This window comes from Oncorhynchus kisutch, linkage group LG9 (assembly GCF_002021735.2).
Source record: "Oncorhynchus kisutch isolate 150728-3 linkage group LG9, Okis_V2, whole genome shotgun sequence".
Taxonomy (NCBI): Eukaryota; Metazoa; Chordata; class Actinopteri; order Salmoniformes; family Salmonidae; genus Oncorhynchus; species Oncorhynchus kisutch.
Genome location: NC_034182.2, coordinates 27,420,389 through 27,442,719, shown reverse-complemented (window position 1 = coordinate 27,442,719; position 22,331 = coordinate 27,420,389). Strand labels below are relative to the sequence as shown.

The 22,331-nt window shown below is 42.5% G+C and overlaps 2 protein-coding genes across 3 annotated transcripts; both read right to left on the bottom strand.

Moving 5' to 3' along the window:
• Positions 1 to 2,029: 2,029 nt before the first annotated feature.
• LOC109879302 (high affinity immunoglobulin epsilon receptor subunit gamma-like) lies at positions 2,030 to 7,200 on the bottom strand. Of its 2 annotated transcripts, none has more exons than XM_020471484.2 (5): positions 6,944 to 7,200; positions 5,275 to 5,366; positions 4,470 to 4,502; positions 4,128 to 4,151; positions 2,030 to 4,019 (listed from the first exon to the last, which is right to left on the bottom strand). In XM_020471484.2, exons 1-5 carry the CDS (start codon positions 7,002 to 7,004, stop codon positions 3,957 to 3,959), a joined length of 273 nt encoding a protein of 90 aa, XP_020327073.1. In that variant the 5' UTR covers positions 7,005 to 7,200; the 3' UTR covers positions 2,030 to 3,956. The 2 variants fall into 2 exon arrangements, with proteins under 2 accessions (XP_020327073.1, XP_020327072.1); XM_020471483.2 differs by having other exon boundaries at positions 4,470 to 4,514; positions 6,944 to 7,191.
• A 245-nt stretch (positions 7,201 to 7,445) lies between these two features.
• Positions 7,446 to 18,782, bottom strand: ndufs2 (NADH:ubiquinone oxidoreductase core subunit S2). The gene is made up of 13 exons (XM_020471501.2): positions 18,629 to 18,782; positions 17,209 to 17,312; positions 16,245 to 16,435; positions 15,904 to 16,024; positions 13,800 to 13,912; positions 13,363 to 13,437; positions 12,976 to 13,139; positions 12,768 to 12,887; positions 12,373 to 12,502; positions 11,957 to 12,052; positions 8,877 to 8,960; positions 8,403 to 8,460; positions 7,446 to 7,661 (listed from the first exon to the last, which is right to left on the bottom strand). The coding sequence occupies exons 1-13, from the start codon at positions 18,733 to 18,735 to the stop codon at positions 7,624 to 7,626; spliced, it is 1,401 nt and encodes a 466-aa protein (XP_020327090.1). The 5' UTR covers positions 18,736 to 18,782; the 3' UTR covers positions 7,446 to 7,623.
• Between the last annotated feature and the right edge of the window lie 3,549 nt (positions 18,783 to 22,331).

Genomic DNA, 22,331 nt, shown 5'->3' with positions numbered 1-22,331 from the left:
GTGTGTGTGTGTGTGTGTGTGTGAGCGTGTGTGTGTGTGAGCGTGTGTGTGTGTGTGCATAGAGCTGCTGCAAGAGGGTCAGTGCATAAAAAAGGGGGTCAATGCAAATAGTCCAGGTAGCCATTTAACTGTTCAACAGCCTTATGGCTTGAAGCTGTTCAGGAGCCTTTTGGTCCCAGACTTGGCGCTCCTGTACTGCTTGCGGTGCACAGTGATGTAAAGTTAAGTTGTTTTTTGGAGTATCTGTACTTTAGTATTTTTGCCAACTTTTACTTCACTACATTCCTAAAGAAAATAATGTACTTTTTACTCAATACATTTTCCCTGACACCCAAAGTACTAGTTACCTGTTGACAGGGACAATTATCCAATTTACACACTTATCAGGAGAACATCCCTGGTCTTCCTTACTGCCCCTGATCTGGCAGACTCACTAAACACAAATGCTTTGTTCGTAAATTATGTCTGAGTGTTGTAGTGTGCCCCTGGCTATCCTCAATAAAACATTTATGGTGCTTTTCATTTTAGCAATTCCATTAACTTTTGATACTTAAGTATATTTAAAACAAGAGGTCCTGGGTTGCATGGAGCTGGTCCATATGCACTTACCCTCTGTAGCACCTTATGGTCAGATTCCAAGCGGTTTCCTTAGCAAGCAGTGACGCAGGCAGTCAATGTGCTCTCAATTAAGGTGAGCAGCGAGAACCCTGCTAACTGAGCTGGAGAAAACGTTGAGCTCTGCAAATTTCCAACGAAGCTAAGCATTGGAGCGAAGCGTTGTCAAGAGGCTCTGGTCAAGCGACCGCATATAACTGCAGATTGACGATGGCGGCATTTTCCGAGCTAAACTGACCAAGGCGTACCTCCAACAACAGATAATGCCTTGCATAATTCTGCCCCCAAATAGTTTAAATGTCTCTTACCCAGTGGCATGTGAGCTATTTAGGTGAGCGCTGATGCCGCCCGTGATAAGCAGTGCCCACTTGTAAATATTTTGCTTGTCCAAGCCGAGCGCGCCTCTCCAGGTTGCTGTTGGAGGTGACCAGCTGTGGCGCTCAACCAACTTTCGGTTTAAAAAAAATGGTCTAACATAAACCATGTACCATATAGCCTACGTTAGAAAGAGTATATGGCATTTTCTGTAGCTTACAGACTGGAGTGGATGTGAAAATTTGACAATGTCACGAGACACGTTTGACAATATGCACGTTTCTTTGATCAAACAGCCTAACCTAAATGGCATTAAAAAAATGCGCGTTGATGTGAATATGGCAAATGAACAAACGTGATATCCTTTTTAAAAAAGACAGGTAAAAAAATGACAGTATGGAATGGAAAATCAGGCTCCTCACAACTGCTGTCTAGGAGTTTCACCCAGTGGGCTAAATTGTTATGATAATCAGTAGTTTCAAGTTTTGTATCCTTCAATTCCAGAACGGCCTTGATTTCAACATCCATGAACCGGGACAAATCTGAATCAATCATCGACATCTGTTTCACAAGTTTGGACAGCACAGTAGATGACAGCAGAGTACAGTAAAGAAAAGTATAGTTCAGTACAGTATAATGTACTGCATTGTACCCTACTTTACTCTTCATTAAGATGTCTTTTCATGTTTTTTTCAGTACCGAAAATGAACCTGATTTCAACATCCAGAAAATACGTATTTTAAACGTCCGGAAAATACATATGTTCAACTTTCACAAGGAACCTAAAATTAACCTAACTTCAAAGTCTGGAAAAATACATATTTTAGACTTACTTTCAATGTTATTTTGCTTGTGACTGTTCTAGTTTCGCAGGGGTATTGGAAAATACATTTGTCTCACCTAGGGCGGTAGACCGCGCGCACACACATGACAGAAACTTTGCAGTGGCCACAAAGAGGATGTGAGTCGGACAGTGTGTGGCCGGGGCCAGGATCAGTTGCCATGGCTTCGGTGTAACGGAAATCAGCCTCTGAAATAGCGTGAGCTAGATGCATCAACTGTGTGAAAGAAAATATCAAAATAACCTACCACAGACCAGTTTGATATTTTATCAGAATGTATTATAAAAAGCACCATAGAAACTTTGAAAATTCCAACAATAGACCCAGAACACCAATATCAATAGTTAAAAACTGTACATGATTTGATAAAACGGTGAATGAAGCTATATGGGGCGGCAGGGTAGCCTAGTGGTTAGAGCGTTGGACTAGTAAAGGTTGCAAGTTCAAATCTGTCGTTCTGCCCCTGAACAGGCAGTTGGCCTGTGAACAGTGGGTTGTCATTGAAAATAAGAATATGTTCTTAACTGACTTGTCTAGTTAAATAAAGGTTAAAAAAAAAATATATATATATATATAGGAGACGTATATGAGACGAAAAACATCATTCTCGAGCTGGATCTAAAAAAACTCAGTATAAGTATCATACAAAGAAGACATAGGCTGCACAAACAAGTTAAACATCCAACCATTTAATGCAGATGAATTACCTGACGCATGAAAAAAGTCACGACCTAGCTATGGAAACACGAAATGCCGGTGTTGTGCCGGAATCGCGTTCGTCATTGCTGCGCCTTGCTTGCTAGTTGAGATTTCAGCTCTTCACTCAGTTTTCGGTTTGGCTATTTGTTTCAAGTGTATATGGCGGTTCTAGCTTGTATGGCGCCCTGGGAGAACCCCCCTTCAGCGCCCGCGCCCCCTGCAAGATGCCGCCCGTTCCTAAATCCGCTACTGATTTGTATTAGTTAATAAATACATATCTTTGCCAAAATTCGTCATCTCTCCCATGTCTCATTCGAATAGTATTTTTGAAAGTGCAAGGATAATAATTCAGCCATACATTGATTATTCATTTCAGTTGCCTGACGTGAAGTTTGTTCTATAGAAAGTATTTGACTCTGATGTGTGCCACAGAAAGTATTTGACTCTAGCCACAAAATTAAGGAAATTAGAAGGGGGGGGGGGGGGGGGGTTCTGGCAGGGGGAGATTTTTGACACAACACCTGTACAATCTTATACTGACAAGACAGTTTGTTCGTTCGACATGGTGGGATACTTTTATGTCGGTGAGAAATGGCGGTGGAAACGTTTTCTGCGCAAATATTGATATAATAACCATCATATCGAAGTAAATTTGGGGGTCATGAAATTATATGTTGTGTGGTTCTCCCACTACGTCTCGGGAAAGCATGCAGTTTATTTGGCTACAGATTAAATACATTATGAACTTCACAGGGTGGTGAATGTACAAGGTGTTGGCTTGCTTGCTCCTATACAATTAACATCGAGGGTCTTATTGAGATAACGAACGATGATTAGGTTTGACCAATACAAATAATATCGCTCTTATTCATAATAATCTCATAATAAGTAGCCTACCCGCACTGTATCTGCTAGGTGTTGGCTAGAGCGCATGTGCCAAGACCAACTCGGGTACATTTGCTATTCAATGCAACAGTTTTTGTGACTAATTATCAGCAGAGTTGAAAATGCGATAGAAATTGTATTTTTCATTCGGTACATGTGAATTTAACCGTAAAATATATTTTTACGTGCACTACGTCGTCACGCACAGGATTGTATCCTCATAAAGTCAGTCAAACATATCTGGTGGGAAAATGCGCATATTATTTTATGCAGATTTTATCATATTTACATGAAAATCTGTCGAAAATTGGAGGCAAACCTAGCTACTGTCAAACCAATCGTAAATACATTTTTACCCACTGCTCAACTTCTTCCCTCTTTTGCTCTTCTCACGTTTCTCTCTCTTTCGAGACACAAGCCACAACATACAAAGGAGGCTTTCACATATGAATTGCAAATTTAAAAAAATAAAAAACGTTAAATTTTCGCTCAAAAGCTGTTAAATAAAATACATAAGATGCAATGGAAATGCCTGGAAAGACAAAAGTGATTTAACAAATGGAAAGAGTCAAACGTTCTCTTTCTTCAACTCATCCTCGACTAGTGCAATCCTTTCTTCTGACCGATGGTCTGGTAGGTGTCTGCAGAATGAGGAGTCAATCCCTGAGATATTTGAGAGAGAGATAGAGAGAGAGCGAGAAAAAATATAATTAAGCAAGGACCTACAATTGAAATTCCACACATCAACTAAGATCACCATCACCAACTCACCGTATAGATGCTCTCCTCTGCATTCTGTGTCAGAGTGAAAGAGAAACACCATTACAAAACACAAACACTGAGGATTTTTTTTTTTGTGTAGAAAGTGTGTGAAAAATAAGCTATTAGGTTTAATGTTTGTCAGGAAATCCCTTCCTGCCCCCAACCGACTGTAAAGCTGTAGTTGTGTTTGTCTGCGTTGTACAGGACTAGAAAATGGTTTGGAGCATATCTCACATTACATTGATTTGATCCCCGGCCAACTGCAGGGGCTCGTTTTCATATATCTGGGTGCCATAAGGGCTTGTTTAATAGGGTTTAACAGTGTAGATCATGTTACTGTGGCTTTCTCACCACTGGTTTTGCTGTCCCAGTCACCGGAGCCATCTGTGAGAAATACTGAGTGTTGAAAGATAGAGGTAAGACAGACAGACAGATGAAACTGAATCAACCCCAAGCTGTTCTAGGCATTTGTGCAGATCTGAAACGATTGGATGGGTTGGATAAGTATAAGCAATATGGTGAAAATTTCACCTAACCTTCCAGAGGACAAGGTGGAGCTACTACCATAGTTTATATACCCATAGTCATACTGCAGAGAACATTGTTTTTTAGATCAGTGTTTATACCTATCCACGTCTTTCAGATCTACAGTGCCTTCAGAAGGTATTCATACCGTTGGACTTATTCCACATTTTGTTGTTACAGCCTGAATTCAAAATGGAATCAATAGATTTCTCTCTCACCCATCTACTGTACACACAATACCTCGTAATGACAGTGAAACCTTGTTTAGAATTGTTTAGCTAATTTATGGAAAATGAAATACAGAAATCTCATTTACATAAGTATTCACACTCCTTTGCTATGACACTCCAAATGGAGCTCAGGTGTATCCAATTTCCTTTGATCATCCTTGAGGTATCACTACAACTTGATTGGAGTCCACTTTTGGCCAATTCAACTGTTTGGACATGATTCAGAAAGAAACACCTGTCTACATAAGGTCCTACAGTTGACAGTGCATGTCAGATCATAAACTATACAATGAAGTCCAATGAACTGTCTGTAGATCTCCACAATATAATTGTGATGAGGCATATACAGTATCTGGGGAAAGGGTATAAAACTATTTCTAGAGTGTAGAAGGCAGCTGTACCTTGATCCTGCAGTATAGCACGGTAAGGATGATACCGTACAGAAACAAGATGGCATCCAGGATGTAGCAGATCTGAGGCTCAACCAAGGCCGCTGAGGACAGAGGAGAAGAACTGCTATTTACAGGATGGTCCTCTGAGGTTTGACCACCAATTTAGTCATTTAGCAGATGCTCTTATCCAGAGCGACTTACAGTGCATGTAACTAAGGTAGGTAAAACAACCAGACTATCAGTTATCGCAAGTGACCACCAGTAAATCGGTCTGTCGCGCAGATCTCAGTCATCTTTCCTTACCTGTTTGGCTGGTACAGTACCTACCCACTCCTATCCACAACATGTCAAAAATGATCTTGGTTAATATCATTCTGTTCTGACAAATAGGCATATCTTCAAATTGAGTGTCTCTCAGTTTTCAAATTGAAAATGTGATTATTTTATCTTTATCAGTTTGGTGTGTGTGTGTGTGTGTGTGCAAGTGTGAGGCGGGACTAGGGTGATGTGGTTGATTTATCTATGATCTCTTTTGGTTTCCCTACCTCATATCTGTGAACCTCAAACATCTGTCGATTTAAATAGAGAACGCTATGTGCAAGAAAACACTATGGAGAACACTGAAATGTGTACTGTATATGCATGCATATAGGTGCAGTACACCTACACTGATGCTTAGACATAGTGTAAGCTTCTGTGTACGTGTGTGTGTGTGGACCATGCAGATGGTGCGGACGTTTCGTCAGTGCATACAGTGCCGTGAAAAAGTAATGCCATCACTTTCTTCAGTATCTAATGTTAGAGGACCAATGTGGCCACTGCTTTGCTTCTGCGGTCACAGAAAGGGCTCCAAAACAATAATTGAGCCCTATCCCCCTTTTTTTTTTTGTTGTTACACACGGTCCATCACACCAATAGTTCATCATACCAATTACCACTGACATCGTTTTGCCCTCTATATTGAGAATGTCAGAATCACCTACACTACACCAATATACAATATATTTTTTGCGCCAAACTCCGTTTGGTTATACTGAAAAATCTATTTCTAAAACCAAGTTAAAACAGTCATGAGCAAAACCATTTACAGACAGGAAAAGCTATGATTTACTTCATTCTTTCAGGAAGGAGAAATTATGATGCCCACTTCAACAATTATTGTCAACGTGTCGCTACAGGGTTTCTATCAACAAAATAGTTGATTATTCATATGACGAGTTCCAAATACCAGTACATCACATTCAAATATTTTCACTGACGGACTTGTCAGTCTTCAGTAAAAAGATTTGAACGTGATATATCGGCATTTGTAACTCAAACTATGTTAATTGCTGGACTCCCTGAGATCTGGGCCCGTTAAAACATCTCAGCGTAGGAGTGCTGATCTAAGATCCGTTTTGCCTTGTAGATCACAATGAATAAGATTATATGGTCAGATCCTAGATCAGCACTACTCTGAAATGCTTTGTGGACATGAGCCCTGATGTCAACAATGGGACTCACCATGATACTTTATAATTTACTTGACTTTAAAATATTTCCAAAGACCAAATTTAGTTGGGAGTTATACTAATCAAAAAGTTTAACTCATGTTAATCCCACAAAAAAATAACACTTTCATAGCACAGGTCAACAACCAAACATCAAGAGGTTTATACTTATCAAACTCCAGACTCACCAGCACTGCCAAAGCTCAGCCACAGAGGAAGAGCTGAAAGAACCTGGAATCTGCCTCCCATTGTCACAGCAACAAGAGGACACACCACAACAGTAGGCAGCGGCAACAAGCTCTTTTTACCGGACGTCAGACTGCTCAGTCAGTAACCAGCACATCGGTTGAGCAGGGCTGACGAGTCCGTTGGTTATGTGTGGTGATGACGCAGTGTTACAAAGAAAGCCAGGGTAGAGCAGCAGGGGGAAGTTGTGGTCGAGCTCAGTCCATTTTCTATGATCAGACCACTCCCCTGTCTGTGGGCCTGCACACAGCGTTGGAGGTAGGACAGACTGAAAGGCCTAGAATGCTTCGGGTTCTATCGACTTACTCTATCTTTACCACATGTTGGTTGTGCAACATGGTGTTTTGAAAACGGAAATAACATTGAGCTATGACTTCCCTGAAGTTCGTACTGTATGTTTCTTAACTACAAAAGATACTGAGTGAAATGACACTATTTGACCGATCAGAGATAAAATATTTATTAGGTTTACAGCATTATACGTCAATGATTACGAGTTGGCCCATCTGTCAAAATCCCAGTACAGTGAATGAGAGACAAACAAGGTAGTAAAGACAGCGCTGAGAAATCCTCTTCAGAGTGGAACCATGGGTGTCATCTTTCAACAGTCAGGTGTTTTAACTTAACGGTCAACTTCACCAAACACAATGTCCTGGGTGCCTGTCACAAGAAGATTAAATAAAAAAATATATTTAAAAAAATCAGCCATATATTGAACAGGAACTACACTGAACAAAAATATAAATGCAACATGTAAAGTGTTGGTCCCATGTTTCATGAGCTGAAATAAAATATCCCAGAAATGTTCTATATGTACAAACCACATCTAACCACGCCAGCCCAGGACAACTTGTTAAAGTTCTCGTCAATATCCAGCGACTTTGCACAACCATTGAAGAGTGAGCCAACATTCCACAGGCCACAATCAACAGCCTGATCAACTCAACGTTAAGGAGATGAGGCAAATTGTGATCAAACCAGATACTGACTGGTCTTCTGATCCACGCTCATATATATATATATATATATATATATATATATATTTTTTTTTTTAAGGTATCCGTGATCAACATGTCCATCTGTATTCCCAGTCATGTGAAATCCATAGATTAGCACCTAACAAATATATTTAAAATTAACTGACTTCCTTATGAACTGTAACTCCTTTGTAAAACCTTTGAAAATGTTGCGTTTATATTTTTGTTCAGTGTACCTGAATTGCATTGCTAAGGATTCTGATATCAATGGTTGACTGATAACATAAGGGTCGTGTTCAGCAGGGAGAATATTTTGTGAAACAGAGGTACTAATACAATTAGAAGACAGATTTTTGTTAACCGTCACAAAACATTTTGCTACAGTGTGTCCTACTGAATATGACCCAGTAGAAACATTTCTTACCAATAATGGCCACTACGTCAGCCAGCATGTGTCCTTTAGCCATCATATCCAGGGCAGCCTGGGGGGAAAAAAACATCAAAACCATCAATCAACTCCAAACCAACCAACTCCAATCCAACTATAAACCGAAAGAAGCATCATACAGATTTTTTCTTATAAAATCTGTGTTGCGACACGTTTGTGCAATGCACTTTATTTAAAGTGATTTGATACAGAAACCAAAACAGTGTGGGACGTTCTGGTGTGTTAATGTCCCAAGAACAAACATGTTACAACACAGACAGAGAGGGCAAGGCAGGGTTGGGTTTGTTTTCTTTTACAAACGCTATTATACTGGTTTATAAATGTCCTTAATGAATTATAAGTAGCCTTGAGGAAAAAGCTGTTTTACACATTGAATAATTTATAATAACTGTATTTAATAATTCAGGGTGTGAATTCTGTCTGTGTTGTGGTAGTATGAGCTCCCCGTACCAAGTGAGCGAATCCTGGAGCTTTGATTTTGCAGCGGTAGGGCCTGCTGGAGCCGTCAGATACCAGATACACACCAAACTCTCCCTGCAAAATAACACAATATTACACATTAATAATTCTACCCAACACATTCACACCAAACTCTCCCTGGAAGAGACAGGAGAGGAGATCACATTACACAACAGCAGCACCTTTAATCTACCTATATAATCGAATTGTATTTGTCACATACACATGGTTAGCAGATGTTAATGAGAGTGTAGCGAAATGCTTGTGCTTCTAGTTCCGACAATGCAGTAGTAACCAACGAGTAATCTAACCTAACAATTCCACAACTGCTACCTTATACACACAGGTGTAAGGGGATAAAGAATATGTACATAAAGATATATGAATGAGTGATGGTACAGAACGGCATAGGCAAGATGCAGTAGATGGTATAGAGTACAGTATATACATATGAGATGAGTAATGTAGGGTATGTAAACATATTAAGTGGCATTGTTTAAAGTGGCTAGTGATACATTTTTTACATCAATTTCCAATATTAAAGTGGCTGGAGTTGAGTCAGTATGTTGGCAGCAGCCACTCAATGTTAGTGGTGGCTGTTTAACAGTCTGATGGCCTTGAGATAGAAGCTGTTTTTCAGTCTCTCGGTCCCTGCTTTGATGCACCTGTACTGACCTCGCCTTCTGGATGATAGCGGAGTGAACAGCCAGTGGCTCGGGTGGTTGTTGTCCTTGATGATCTTTATGGCCTTCCTGTGACATCGGGTGGTGTAGGTGTCCTGGAGGGCAGGTAGTTTGCCCCCGGTGATGCGTTGTGCAGACCTCACTACCCTCTGGAAGCCTTACGGTTGTGGGCGGAGCAGTTGCCGTACCAGGCGGTGATACAGCCCGACAGGATGCTCTCGATTGTGCATCTGTAAAAGTTTGAGTGCTTTTGGTGACAAGATGAATTTCTTCAGCCTCCTGAGGTTGAAGAGGGGCTGCTCCGCCTTCTTCACAACGCTGTCTGTGTGGGTAGACCAATTCAGTTTGTCCGTGACGTGTACGCCGAGGAACTTAAAACTTACTACCCTCTCCACTACTGTCCCGTCGATGTGGATAGGGGGGTGCTTCCTCTGCTGTTTCCTGAAGTCCACGATCATCTCCTTTGTTTTGTTGACGTTGAGTGCAAGGTTATTTTCCTGACACCACACTCCGAAGGCCCTCACCTCCTCCCTGTAGGCTGTCTCGTCGTTGTTGGTAATCAAGCCTACCACTGTAGTGTCATCCGCAAACTTGATGATTGAGTTGGAGGTGTGCATGGCCACGCAGTCGTGGGTGAACAGGGAGTACAGGAGAGGGCTCAGAATGTACCCTTGTGGGGCCCCAGTGTTGAGGATCAGCGGGGTGGAGATGTTTTTACCTACCCTCACCACCTGGGGGCGGCCCTTCAGGAAGTCCAGTACCGAGTTGCACAGGGCGGGGTCGAGACCCAGGGTCTCGAGCTTGATGATGAGTTGAGGGTAATATGGTGTTAAATGCTGAGCTGTAGTCGATGAACAGCATTCTCACGTAGGTATTCCTCTTGTCCAGATGGGTTAGGGCAGCGTGCAGTGTGGTTGCGATTGCGTAGTCTGTGGACCTATTGGGGCAGTAAGCAAATTGGAGTGGGTCTAGGCTGCCAGGTAGGGTGGAGGTGATATGGTCCTTGACTAGTCTTTCAAAGCACTTCATGATGACGGAAGCGAGTGCTACGGGGTGGTAGTCGTTTAGCTCAGTTACCTTAGCTTTATTGGGAACAGGACAATGGTGGCCCTCTTGAAGCATGAGGGGACAGCAGACTGGGATAAGGATTGATTGAATATGTCCGTCAACACACCAGCCAGCTGGTCTGCGCATGCTCTGAGGATGCGGCTGGGGATGCCGTCTGGGCCTGCAGCCTTGCGAGGGTTAACACGTTTAAATGTTTTACGCCGGCTGCAGTGAAGGAGAGTCCGCAGATTTTGGTAGTGGGCCATGTCAGTGGCACTGTATTGTCCTCAAAGCGAGCAAAGAAGTTATTTAGTCTGTCTGGGAGCAAGGCATCCTAGTCCGCAACGGGGCTGGTTTTCTTTTTGTAATCCGTGATTGACTGTAGACCTTGCCACATACCTCGTGTCTGAGCCGTTGAATTGCGACTCTACTTTGCCTCTATACTGACGCTTAGCTTGTTTTATTGCCTTGCGGAGCGAAAAGCTACACTGTTTGTATTCAGTCATGTTTCCGGTCACCTTGCCCTGGTTAAAAGCAGTGGTTCGCGCTTTCAGTTTCGTGCGAATGCTGCCATCAATCCACGGTTTCTGGTTTGGGAATGTTTTAATAGTTGCTATGGGTACGACATCGCCAATGCACTTTCTAATGAACTCGCTCACAGAATCAGCGTATTCGTCAATGTTGTTGGACGCAATGCGAAACATATCCCAATCCACGTGATCGAAGCGGTCTTGAAGCGTGGAATCAGATTGGTCGGACCAGCGTTGAACAGACCTGAGCGCGGGAGCTTCCTGTTTTAGTTTCTGTCTGTAGGCTGGAAGCAACAAAATGGAGTCGTGGTCAGCTTTTCCGAAAGGAGGGCGGGGGAGGGCCTTATATGTGCCGTGGAAGTTAGAATAACAATGATCCAGGGTTTTACCAGCTCTGGTAGCACAATCGATATGCTGATAGAATTTACAGTCTTGTTTTCAGATTAGCCTTGTTAAAATCCCCAGCTACAATGAATGCAGCCTCAGGATATGTGGTTACCAGTTTGCATAGAGTCAAATAAAGTTTGTTCAGGGCCATCAATGTGACTACAGATTCAAATTAACCAGCTAGCTAAATCTGGCACATTTACAGAATATCTCTGTCAAATCAATGTAATAAATGTTTTGGAATTGTGTTATATCTAAAGGCCTCCTATGACCTACAAAATAGATCAGTTGGAGGAAAATCTCACCATTACAAGCAGTAAATTGCACATATAGAATATCCTCAAAGTATTTGAGGTTCAATTTTTAAAAAAAGAGGCTCAAAGCCCTTCTATCCATGTAGGTCTGAGGAAAGGGGAGGGCTTACCTTGGGTGCTTCTACAGCTGTGTATGTGGATCCGGGAGGCACCTGGTAACCCTCTGTGTACAGCTTAAAGTGATGGATCAGAGACTCCATGGACATCTAACATGGGAACATTAACCACCATTACAACTGATGTTGATGCTTATTTAGACTCGATGTGAAACACTCCACCGCAACAAGGGCTTGTGTTTAACTACAGGGTAAGGCAGGAAAAAATTAAGGATGATCTAAATGCCCTGAATCAGTGTTTCCTGGTCCCGAGCACCTAAAAAAGGTGCACTCGGACACATGATTCAACTAATTAACTCATCAAGCCATTTGATTAGTTGAATCCGGTGCGTTTAGCGCTAGGGCTAAAAACGTACACCCCGCTGTCCTCAATGATCTAAAAAAAAAAAAACATTGAGTCATTCTCTCACCTTCATCTCAGATCTCTTGGGCGGGGCCACCTTGGCATCGTCCACTTTGATCTCTCCCGCTGGCATCTTGTTGAGGGCCTCGATCATGATCCTGAGACTCTGCCTCATCTCCTCCACCCTGCACAGGTACCTGACCAACACCAAGGACAAAGAGGAGAGGAAGGAGGGAGGGGAAACAAGATGTAAACATGCTTATTGTGAAGGTATTTTAGAATTTAGATAAGTAGATGGGGGGGGGCATGTGGTCTGTGTGTGGCAGCACAAACACTAGACCAGCCAACAACAACTCCAAAACAGGATTCAATCAAAAACAATCAATAACAAATAACACAAACGCAATACTAAGTAAAAAAGAGAGAGAGAGGCAGACAGAGGACAGTAGGCGTCCTTCTCACCTGTCGTAGCAGTCTCCCTTGCTGCCGATGGGGACGTCAAACTCCACCTCGTCATACTTGTCGTAGGGCTGAGACTTCCTCAGGTCCCACTTGATGCCTGAACCCCTCAGCATCACACCACTGACAGACAAGCAGAGGGGGTGATTTACATCTTTCATTAGCTTCACAACAGTTTGAGAGGGAGTGTGTGTGAGTGAGTGCGTCTCACCTGAAGCCATAGTTGAGTGCGTCCTCTGCAGACACAACCCCGATGTCCACGGTGCGGTTCTTCCAGATACGGTTGTTGGTCAACATCTCCTCCACCTCGTCTATTCTGATGGAGAAGTTCTTGCACCACTCATAGATATCATCCATTAGTCCCAGTGGCATGTCCTGGGACAAGCAGATAACACAATCTTTATAGCGACCATTCCATCGCATACATAGCTGTAGGGTGAAGTTGCCCCTAGACGTTGATCTTGGGTCAGTTTAGCGATCCCCCCCTTCTAATGGTGAAGGTTAGGATTGGGGAGAGGATGCTGATCCTAGATCTGAACCTAGGGGAAACGCTACCCAGGAGAAACCCCATAAGACTAAGTTCCCAGGCAGCCCTCACCTGGTGTACTCCTCCAGGTCTGACGTAGGCCGCATGCATCCTGGCCCCTGAGACACGCTCATAGAACTCAAACATCTAGGAGAAGGATAGAGACACGACAACACACCATGAAAAGGTCCAGTGCTAAAACATGGTTTTCCAGTGTTTTACATACCGAGGTTGGAATAATACTGGGAAATGGTGAAAATTATGATAATACACTTTTAGTGTAAGAGACGATTGAAAAGACTGTCTGAAATTTCGTCCTGTTTGGGCGAGATGGAGTTTTGGCCTGCCTGGTGACATTCAATTAGTTAATATACCAATAAGAAAAAGGACTTCCAAAAATTGCTACTTCAGCAAAAGGAAGGAAGATCAGGACCCTGATTCTAGATCATCACTCCTATTCTGTTAAGCTTGATACGGCCCCAGATCCTAAATTCTGTTTCCATTCTCACCTTCTCTCTCTCCTCGAACATCCAGAAGAAGGGGGTCATGGCTCCGATGTCCAGGGCGTGGGTGGTGATGGCCATGATGTGGTTCAGGATGCGCGTCAGCTCGCCGAAAAGAACTGCAAAACAGAAGTAGACCCTGAAAAGTCATACTTACTTACTCACTGTTGCCCATCTTCTGCCTGTGTGGAGATTGTGTAACAGGCCCCAGTTCCTCTGTACAGTTGAAGTCAGAAGTTTATATATACCTTGGCCAAATACATTTAAACTCAGTATTTCACAATTCCTGAAATTTAATCAGAGTAAAAATGTCCTGTCTTAGGTCAGTTAGGATCACCACAATTTAAGAATGTGAAATTCCAGAATAATAGAGATAATGATTTCAGCATCACATTCCCAGTGGGTCAGAAGTTTACATATACTCAATTAGTATTTTGTAGCATTGTCTTTAAATTGTTGAACTTGGGTCAAACGTTTCAGGTAGCCTTCCACAATAAATTGGGTGAATTTTGGCCCATTCCTCCTGACAGAGCTGATGTAACTGAGTCAGGTTTGTAGGCCTCCTTACTTGCACACGCCTTTTCAGTTCTGCCCACAATTTTTTTTATATAATTGAGGTCAGGGCTTTGTGATGGCGACTCCAATACCTTGACTTTGTTGTCCTTAAGGCATTTTGCCACAACTTTGGAAGTATGCTTTGGGTCATTGTCCCCATTTGGAAGACCCATTTGCGACCAAGCTTTAACTTCCTGACTGATATATTGAAGCAACATCTCAAGACATCCACAACTTTCCTTCCTCATGGTGCCATCTATTTTGTGAAGTGCACCATTCCCTCCTGCAGCAAAGCACCCCCATAACATGATGCTGCCACCCCCGTGCTTCACGGTTGGGATGGTGTTCTTCAGCTTGCAAACCTCCCCCTTTTTCTTCCAAACATAATGATGGTCATTATGACCAAACAGTTCTATTTTTGTTTCATCAGACCAGAGGACATTTCTCCAAAAAGTACAATCTTTGTCCCCATGTGCAGCTGCAAACCACAGTCTGGCTTTTTTTTAACAGCGGTTTTGGAGCAGTGGCTTCTTCCTTGCTGAGCAGCCTTTCAGGTTATGTCAATATAGGACTCGTTTTACTGTGGCTATAGATACTTTTGTACCTGTTTCCTCCAGCATCTTCACAAGGTCCTTTGCTGTTGTTCTGGGATTGATTTGCACTTTTCGCACCAAAGTACGTTAATCTCTAGGAGACAGAACGCGTCTCCTTCCTGGGCGGTATGACGGCTGCGTGGCCCCATGGTGTTTATACTTGCGTACTATTGTTTGTACAGATTGACGTGGTACCTTCAGGCATTTGGAAATTGCTCTCAAGGATGAACCAGACTTGCGTAGATCTACAAGTTTTTTTTTCTGAGGTCTTGGCTGATTTCTTTTGTTTTTCCCATGTCAAGCAAAGAGGCACTGAGTTTGAAGGTAGGCCTTGAAATACATCCCTAGGTACACCTCCAATTGACTCAAATAATGTCAATTAGCCTATCAGAAGCTTCCAAAGCCATGACATCATTTTCTGGGATTTTCCAAGCTGTTTAAAGGCACAGTCAACTTAGTGTATGTAAACTTCTGACCCACTAGAATTGTGATAGTGAATTATAAGTGAAATAATCTGTCTGTAAACAATTGTTGGAAAATGTCTTGTGTCATGCACAAAGTAGATGTCCTAACCGACTTGCCAAAACTATAGTTTGTTAACAAGACATTTGTAGAGTGGCTGAAAAACGAATTTTAATGACTAAACTTCAACTGTATATCCATGTTGACTGTTGAACTCCATGTAGCGAACTACTGCCCCCTAGTGACCTTGTATGAAAGGGTAAATGGGGCCAGATGACCTAAGAAGGTTATGATTCTCACACTTGTTACTGTTGTGCTGGTAAAGGAGAGAGGTGTGCCACCTTAATCTCAAATTTCACTTGTTAACCCAAACTGTACCTTTATCTCTGAACTGACAATTCGGGGGGAAAAAAGCTCATGCAAGTTGGTTTGCTCATCAGTTTGAGGTATTGGTTAGTTCGTCCTTTCTGGCAAGGTCGTCTAGTAGCACCTAGTCTTACCTCTGATCCACTGTGCGCGGGGTGGGGCCTGGATGTTGAGCAGCTTCTCCACGGCCAGAGAGTAGGCCTGCTCGTTACACATCATGGACACGTAGTCCAACCTGTCAAAGTAAGGCAGCGCCTATAGCAAAACACGGGAAGACTGGTCAATGCATTTCATCAAACAAAAACATGCCCGTTGTAGAAGAGCCTAAACACGAGCTTGTACATTACAAGCATCTTAGTCAGGACACTTATGCTAGTAACTTTCAGGCAATTTGTTATCCTAGCTGACGGCTGAACTATTCTGCCAGGATTTTTGTCTTCTTACATACCTTAGTGTCTCTAGGTGTGCTACGTACCTGCAGGTAGGTCTTGTACTCAATCAGTTTTTCTGTGCCGCGGTGCAGCAGGCCCACGTGGGGATCACACTTCTTCACTGACTCCCCGCTGAGCTCCAGCACCAGACGCAGCACGCCATGGGCTGCGGGGTGCTGGGGCCCAAAGTTAATGGTCAGGTTAGACACCTCCTTCTCCATAGGAGCATCCTTATCTGAGAGAGTGATTGAGAGGAGATTTGGCAGTTTAAGTTGATAAGAAAAGCTACATTCTTGTTTAAAGTAAAAACCAACGCATTTCGTCTCTCAGGGTTCAACATAGAAAAAAGAAAGAGGTTGGACAGGCTAGTTGGTTCGGAATTCATGCATAAGTGTTTAGATAAAGCTGAATGTAGAATGGATATGATAACGTCACAGAGTATGATGTGGAATTAATCTAAATCTATAATAAAGTCAAAGTCACAGAATGAGTTTAGAAACCACTGACAACCACGTTGTGGCCAATCAGGTTCGATGGAGTAGCATGCAATAAAATGCAACTCCCACATATGGAACTAACAGATTTCAATCATTATACACAACTTTGGACTTGGGCCTAAATAACAACTAGGGATTTGACCTTTGAGTACTCGAATGAAAAAAAGCTATTTTTAGAACAAGGCAGTGGGAAAAAAATGTGCGCATTCATCTACATGCCAACAGTGAGAAAAAGTGCCTAATTTATCATAACCATTACAGATAACACATCCTAACTGCTAAGTTGCCTCATATATTCAGTCAATAAAAAAACAAGTGCCATTTAAGATATATTTGTTGAAACTGTAAAATCAACTGGTTACATTTTATCATGGAACACAATCAAAAAGGAAGTAAGCTGACTATGGCACTTGCTTGTAGAAGCCTATGGCTTGAGTACTCAATTACTCATGCACATCATTAATAACTAGTAGGCCTATAGATGAAGACAGTACACAACAGTGGGGCGTACCATTCCATGGTGGGGGGACCCATTTCTCAGTGATGGCGCTGGGATACATCACCGCCCCAGCATAGTGCTCCGTCCACTCCACATCTGGCTGCCACTGTTTCTGCCTGGAAAGAGAGAATAACAAGCAACCATGATGCATCAATGGTACTATGGCAGTGTGTGGATGTTGTTGACCAAGTGTTTAAACCAGGTGGTTTCAAACTGCTCCTCGGGGACCCCAGCTGTTCCATGTCTTTGAACTAATCCTCAAGCTACCTGAATCAGGTGAGCCAGTTCAGGACTACAACATTGTGAAACGTCTAGGTTTGACCTACACAGTTTTGTGAGGTTAACTAATGCTTTCTCAGAGCAATAACAAAAAATACATGATCCCTGGCCATGACCCCACTCTGAGGCTGTCTCAGGGGGAGTGGGATATGCAAAAAAAAAAAGACATTTCACACCACACTCTCTTATACACTTGTACATGTGTGAAACAGGACAAACATAATCACCCCTTATTTGACTAAATGTACCAAGTAAACTCCTAATATAAGTAGACTAGAGTCCAGGGTAGGGCATTAATCTGCTCTAGGTCAGCCAAGACAGACTGACGATTTGGTCACTAATCACATTTCACACAAGTAAAACGGTAGGATTAAACAGAGATTCACCAAATGAAATGTTTTTGTGTATAAAGCAGGCCTCAATATCAAGCATTATCTAACTGTTGGTAGTGGTCCATAGTGACTTGTCAAGGCACAAATGGATCGGGTAGGATGAACTGTTCCAAGTTACTGTCTAACACATTATGTTTGACCCTGAAGTGGTTCATATGAATGTGTGAGAGGTGTACAACCGGTGTCGTTGACCTCAATACAGTAAATGGCATCAGGTTGTGTAAACACTCATTACACGTTATGTAAAACGTGTTGTTATTGAGCCTAGTTAATTACAATAAGGGGTCTAGCTAGCCTGGATTCCAGACCTATTTTGTGCTAACATTCCACTCATTGTACACGTTTTTTCAGACAAAAGTAAGAAACATGCATTTGAATTGCAAGAAATTGCTAGGTAAAGTTAACGTCACTCTGCTTGTTCGCAAGATGAAACGCTGGCCATGAATCGGATGTGCTGCAGTGCTGTCAAAATCCACCTGATTCGATTCAAGTAACCTAGCTACTAACGTTAGCAAGGTTGCCAACTAACAGCTGTTTTAATGTTACAGCAATTATACAACAGTTCCTTCTGACATAACATAAGCGTGATGTGTGTCGTGTCAGGTATGTGACCGACAAGTCGGTGTTGTAGATGAGCAGTGCCTTTTGTTAGCTGGCTAATGCTAGCTGTTATGTGACCGTTTTTGATCCCTAAACGACCTACTTGGACATTATTGATCGGTTAAACTATAATTGCGCCTATCGAACGATGATAATCTCACCTGTTTTGCAGGACAGTGCAAGCAGGGCTGACCAAATTACTATTTATAATCAATTTTGTTGAAGGACGTCCAAGTTTGCTAAGCGACCTCAACATTGTCCCCGCCATCTTGGCAGTCAAAGTTGCTCTCCACCCGGTGACGTAATGATGTCTTATTCTTTGGGGTTTAGGGCGAACTACATGCTAAAAAGTGTATTATCACCACCAACTGGACGGGGGTGAAAAAAAATCATAAAAGACAAGTAAATTCCACTGGCAAGAGAACATTTACATGAATCCACAAAAACTACAAAATAATGTAAAATAAATAATATATATATATTCCAGCTCATTCGAAATCTAAAAAACCCGCTCAGGTTGAGGCCTGAAAGGGTGCGACCGCACGAACAAGTACTCCATGTAGCTCCTCAGATGTTAGCTGTCTTTTAATCCCAGAAATAGTTCAACTTCAGAAACAATGATATCAACCTTTCAATGTGCACAGTGTCATTTACCACCATTGCTATGAAAGCAACCATCCACTTTCTTCACCTGAAGAATTTCTGGGTCCTGTTGATACGCAGGCTGCGGTGTATGTTGCAGTGTAATTCTACCAGTATTTACTACCATCTGACGTTCAGACCGTTTTAACTGCCTCCGCATAGGAGACAGACTGAGCTGCTGGTGTCCTCCATTTTTATCACCCTGATCAGGCATTCCAAGGCCTCGTGTTCTCCACCGCAGTGGCAACACTGCTCCTTGACCTTGGTCACTCTCTTCTGTTAAAATGTTTTATTTTTTGGGTTTGGGAAGCAAAGTTGACAGAATAATGGTACTGCCACCTATCACACAGAAGTATAATGGAAGTTGAGTTGGTGCTATACAGAAAAATTGTGTGACTTGCTGTTCAAAAGTATTTGTACGGTAGTGGAAGAAGTAACCATTGTTAGTGTTAAATGTAGGCTAGTGCATTGTAGAAGTAGTGATTGTCTTTGTAGTAGTGGGATAGTAGCCTATATAGTAACAGTAGAAATGCTACTGAAATGCAAGTAGAAGTGGTAGTGGAAATACCCGTGACTGCTGCCCAGTAATAGTGTGCTTTTTCACACTTATATAATATAGTTATTTGGCTTGCTCCTCCAGCATTGCTGCAGTCTATGACCGAAGCCTAACGGGAGTTGACTTGGGAGTGTGGTTTGATGTGTGTGTGTCCTTGCCACCACCAAGACACACCCATCTGTCAGAACCTTGCCCACAGCCATTTCCCCCCAGGCAATCATAACAATTCCTGCAGATTGAGTTCAATAACTACAGGCAGATTTATGGTGAGATGCCAGAGGAAGCTTTGAATAGGTCAGTAGCCTACAGAGTAATATGAGAATGCAAGTGCTGAATTTATGTAGATATTTTAAATGTAGGTCCATGTAAAAGAAAACCCTTCACATAAAAGCATAGAATCAGTGTTCTGCTAATATAACAATGTGCACCTTTCACTGTCCTTCCCAGCCGATACAGATACTGTGCCTCTCGGCATTTTGTCTGGTGGTAATGGACCTACATTGCCAAACATGTCAGAGGGGTCATACCTTCCTGTGTGGTGCCCCGTATACAATAGGAGTTAATTGATTTTGGTGCAGAACAAACAGGGCTTCTCCCTCCCCATATTGTCTGATACCATTCAATAATAAAAAGACAATGTAAGTAAAAGTTGTGTCTAGTAAAATGTTAATGCCAGGTCTCTCTCCATTCAGAGACATCAGCAACAAGGATGTCTGTCAGTCTGGACTTCATCACATCATCTTGCAAGTCTCCATCTGCTGTCTCAATACACGTTTCCACATCACCAAGTTTAATAACAAAAGATACACTAGTAGCACAAATAGAATGCTTAGGGGAAGTTTTTTTAGGGATTTTTGTACACAGGGAAAGAAGGGGGAACTAATCACCACAGCCCACAATTCATTCTCTTTGTCCGTTCCTTTTCCCAGGGGTAGTCCTCACACTCAGGTTCTCAGCCAATCCGGTACACAAGGGGGTTAGTCCAACAGTCCAGGTCACAACATGTAAACTCATAGCTAGTGTGCTCTCTTCTCCCACTCTTCATATCACACTTGGTTCTCTCCTACTCTGCCCTGTTGTGCAGGCTGCTTCCCCCTTTTATCCTCAAACCCTCCCTGGCTTAACGAGTTCCAGTCTTGCCTCGTTGGGGCAGGAAGTCCATATAAGTGGCCGGGGGTGGAGCCAACAGACTGACAGATATCTCCCCTCAATCACCACTTCCCCGCCAGCTGTCACAACACATAGTCACTGTTATTAGCAATGGCAGTTAGAATAGGTGATATCTGATACATTCAACATGATATTATGTTGAAATTTGAACAGGTCAGACTAAATCTACCTAATTCTGTTCTCCCCGTCAATGACCGTTGGTGAGAAGGCAAGAGTTCAGGCTGGAGGTGAGGTCTTTGCCAGAGCCCCATTGATGGGCGTAGCAGCGTAAATCAGATCCTGGCCCCTCATCAAAGACACTGGTCGGTCGGTCGGTCGGTCACACACACACACACACACACACACACACACACACACACACACACACACACACACACACACACACACACACACACACACACACACACACACACACACACACACACACACGTTATGCCCTGGACATTATATGCATCTAAGAAGTAGAAAAGAAGCAACAAATAATGTCAGGTTACATCAATTATTTCTCACAATTGGGTTATCAAATATATCAAAGTAATGAAGTGGGTTACCTTCTATATTTATACAAATCAAATCCAAATCAAATCAAATCAAATTTATTTATATAGCCCTTCGTACATCAGCTGATATCTCAAAGTGCTATACAGAAACTCAGCCGAAAACCCCAAACAGCAAGCAATGCAGGTGTAGATGCACGGTGGCTAGGAAAAACTCCCTAGAAAGGCCAAAACCTAGGAAGAAACCTAGAGAGGAACCAGGCTATGTGGGGTGGCCAGTCCTCTTCTGGCTGTGCCGGGTGGAGATTATAACAGAACATGGCCAAGATGTTCAAATGTTCATAAATGACCAGCATGGTCATATAATAATAAGGCAGAACAGTTGAAACTGGAGCAGCAGCACGGTCAGATGGACTGGGGACAGCAAGGAGTCATCATGTCAGGTAGTCCTGGGGCATGGTCCTAGAGCTCAGGTCCTCCGAGAGAGAGAAAAAAAGAGAGAATTAGAGAGAGCAAATTGACAGTTCCATTCATATGAATGCTCACAGTGAGGGCATGTCTGCATGATGCTGATGAGGGCCCCCTTGCTGGTCTTCTCGAGCTGCATGTTCGGCTGCAAACTGGGCATCTCTCAAACAACTGCAGCAGGCAATCTTATGATGTGGTGTTAACAGGTAGTGTCCTTTTCATAGGAGTCGAGGTAACTCTGGCAACAACGGAAGAGATGTCACAAGGGTACTGCCCACTGGGCAAAAACTGGTTGAATCAACATGGTTTCAACATAATCTGTCAACGTATTTTGATGTAGAATCTATTTAAAAAATACATTGGATTTGCAAAATCGTGAGAGAGAACTGTTGGTTTGAGGGTGACATTTCAACCACGGGATTATGTCATCACGGTAACCAATTTTCGACATAAACTAACCTTGTATAAATATGTTGAATTTGTACCTTTGAAACAATGTCAGATCTTCAATGTTATAGCCACTATCAGAAA

Bases quoted from the DNA above. Each gene is read 5' to 3' on its own strand.
- LOC109879302 (XM_020471483.2), bottom strand. From the start codon at position 7,004: ATGGGAGGCAGATTCCAGGTTCTTTCAGCTCTTCCTCTGTGGCTGAGC. The intron at 5,367-6,943 runs GTGAGTCTGGAG...CTCTGTCCTCAG, and splicing joins GCTGAGCTTTGGCAGTGCTG to CGGCCTTGGTTGAGCCTCAG. The intron at 4,020-4,127 runs GTGAGTTGGTGA...CAAATATCTCAG, and splicing joins CAGAGGAGAGCATCTATACG to GGATTGACTCCTCATTCTGC.
- ndufs2 (XM_020471501.2), bottom strand. From the start codon at position 18,735: ATGGCGGGGACAATGTTGAGGTCGCTTAGCAAACTTGGACGTCCTTCA. The intron at 17,313-18,628 runs GTGAGATTATCA...CTCTCTTTCCAG, and splicing joins TGCACTGTCCTGCAAAACAG to GCAGAAACAGTGGCAGCCAG. The intron at 16,025-16,244 runs GTACGTAGCACA...GTTTTGCTATAG, and splicing joins AGTACAAGACCTACCTGCAG to GCGCTGCCTTACTTTGACAG.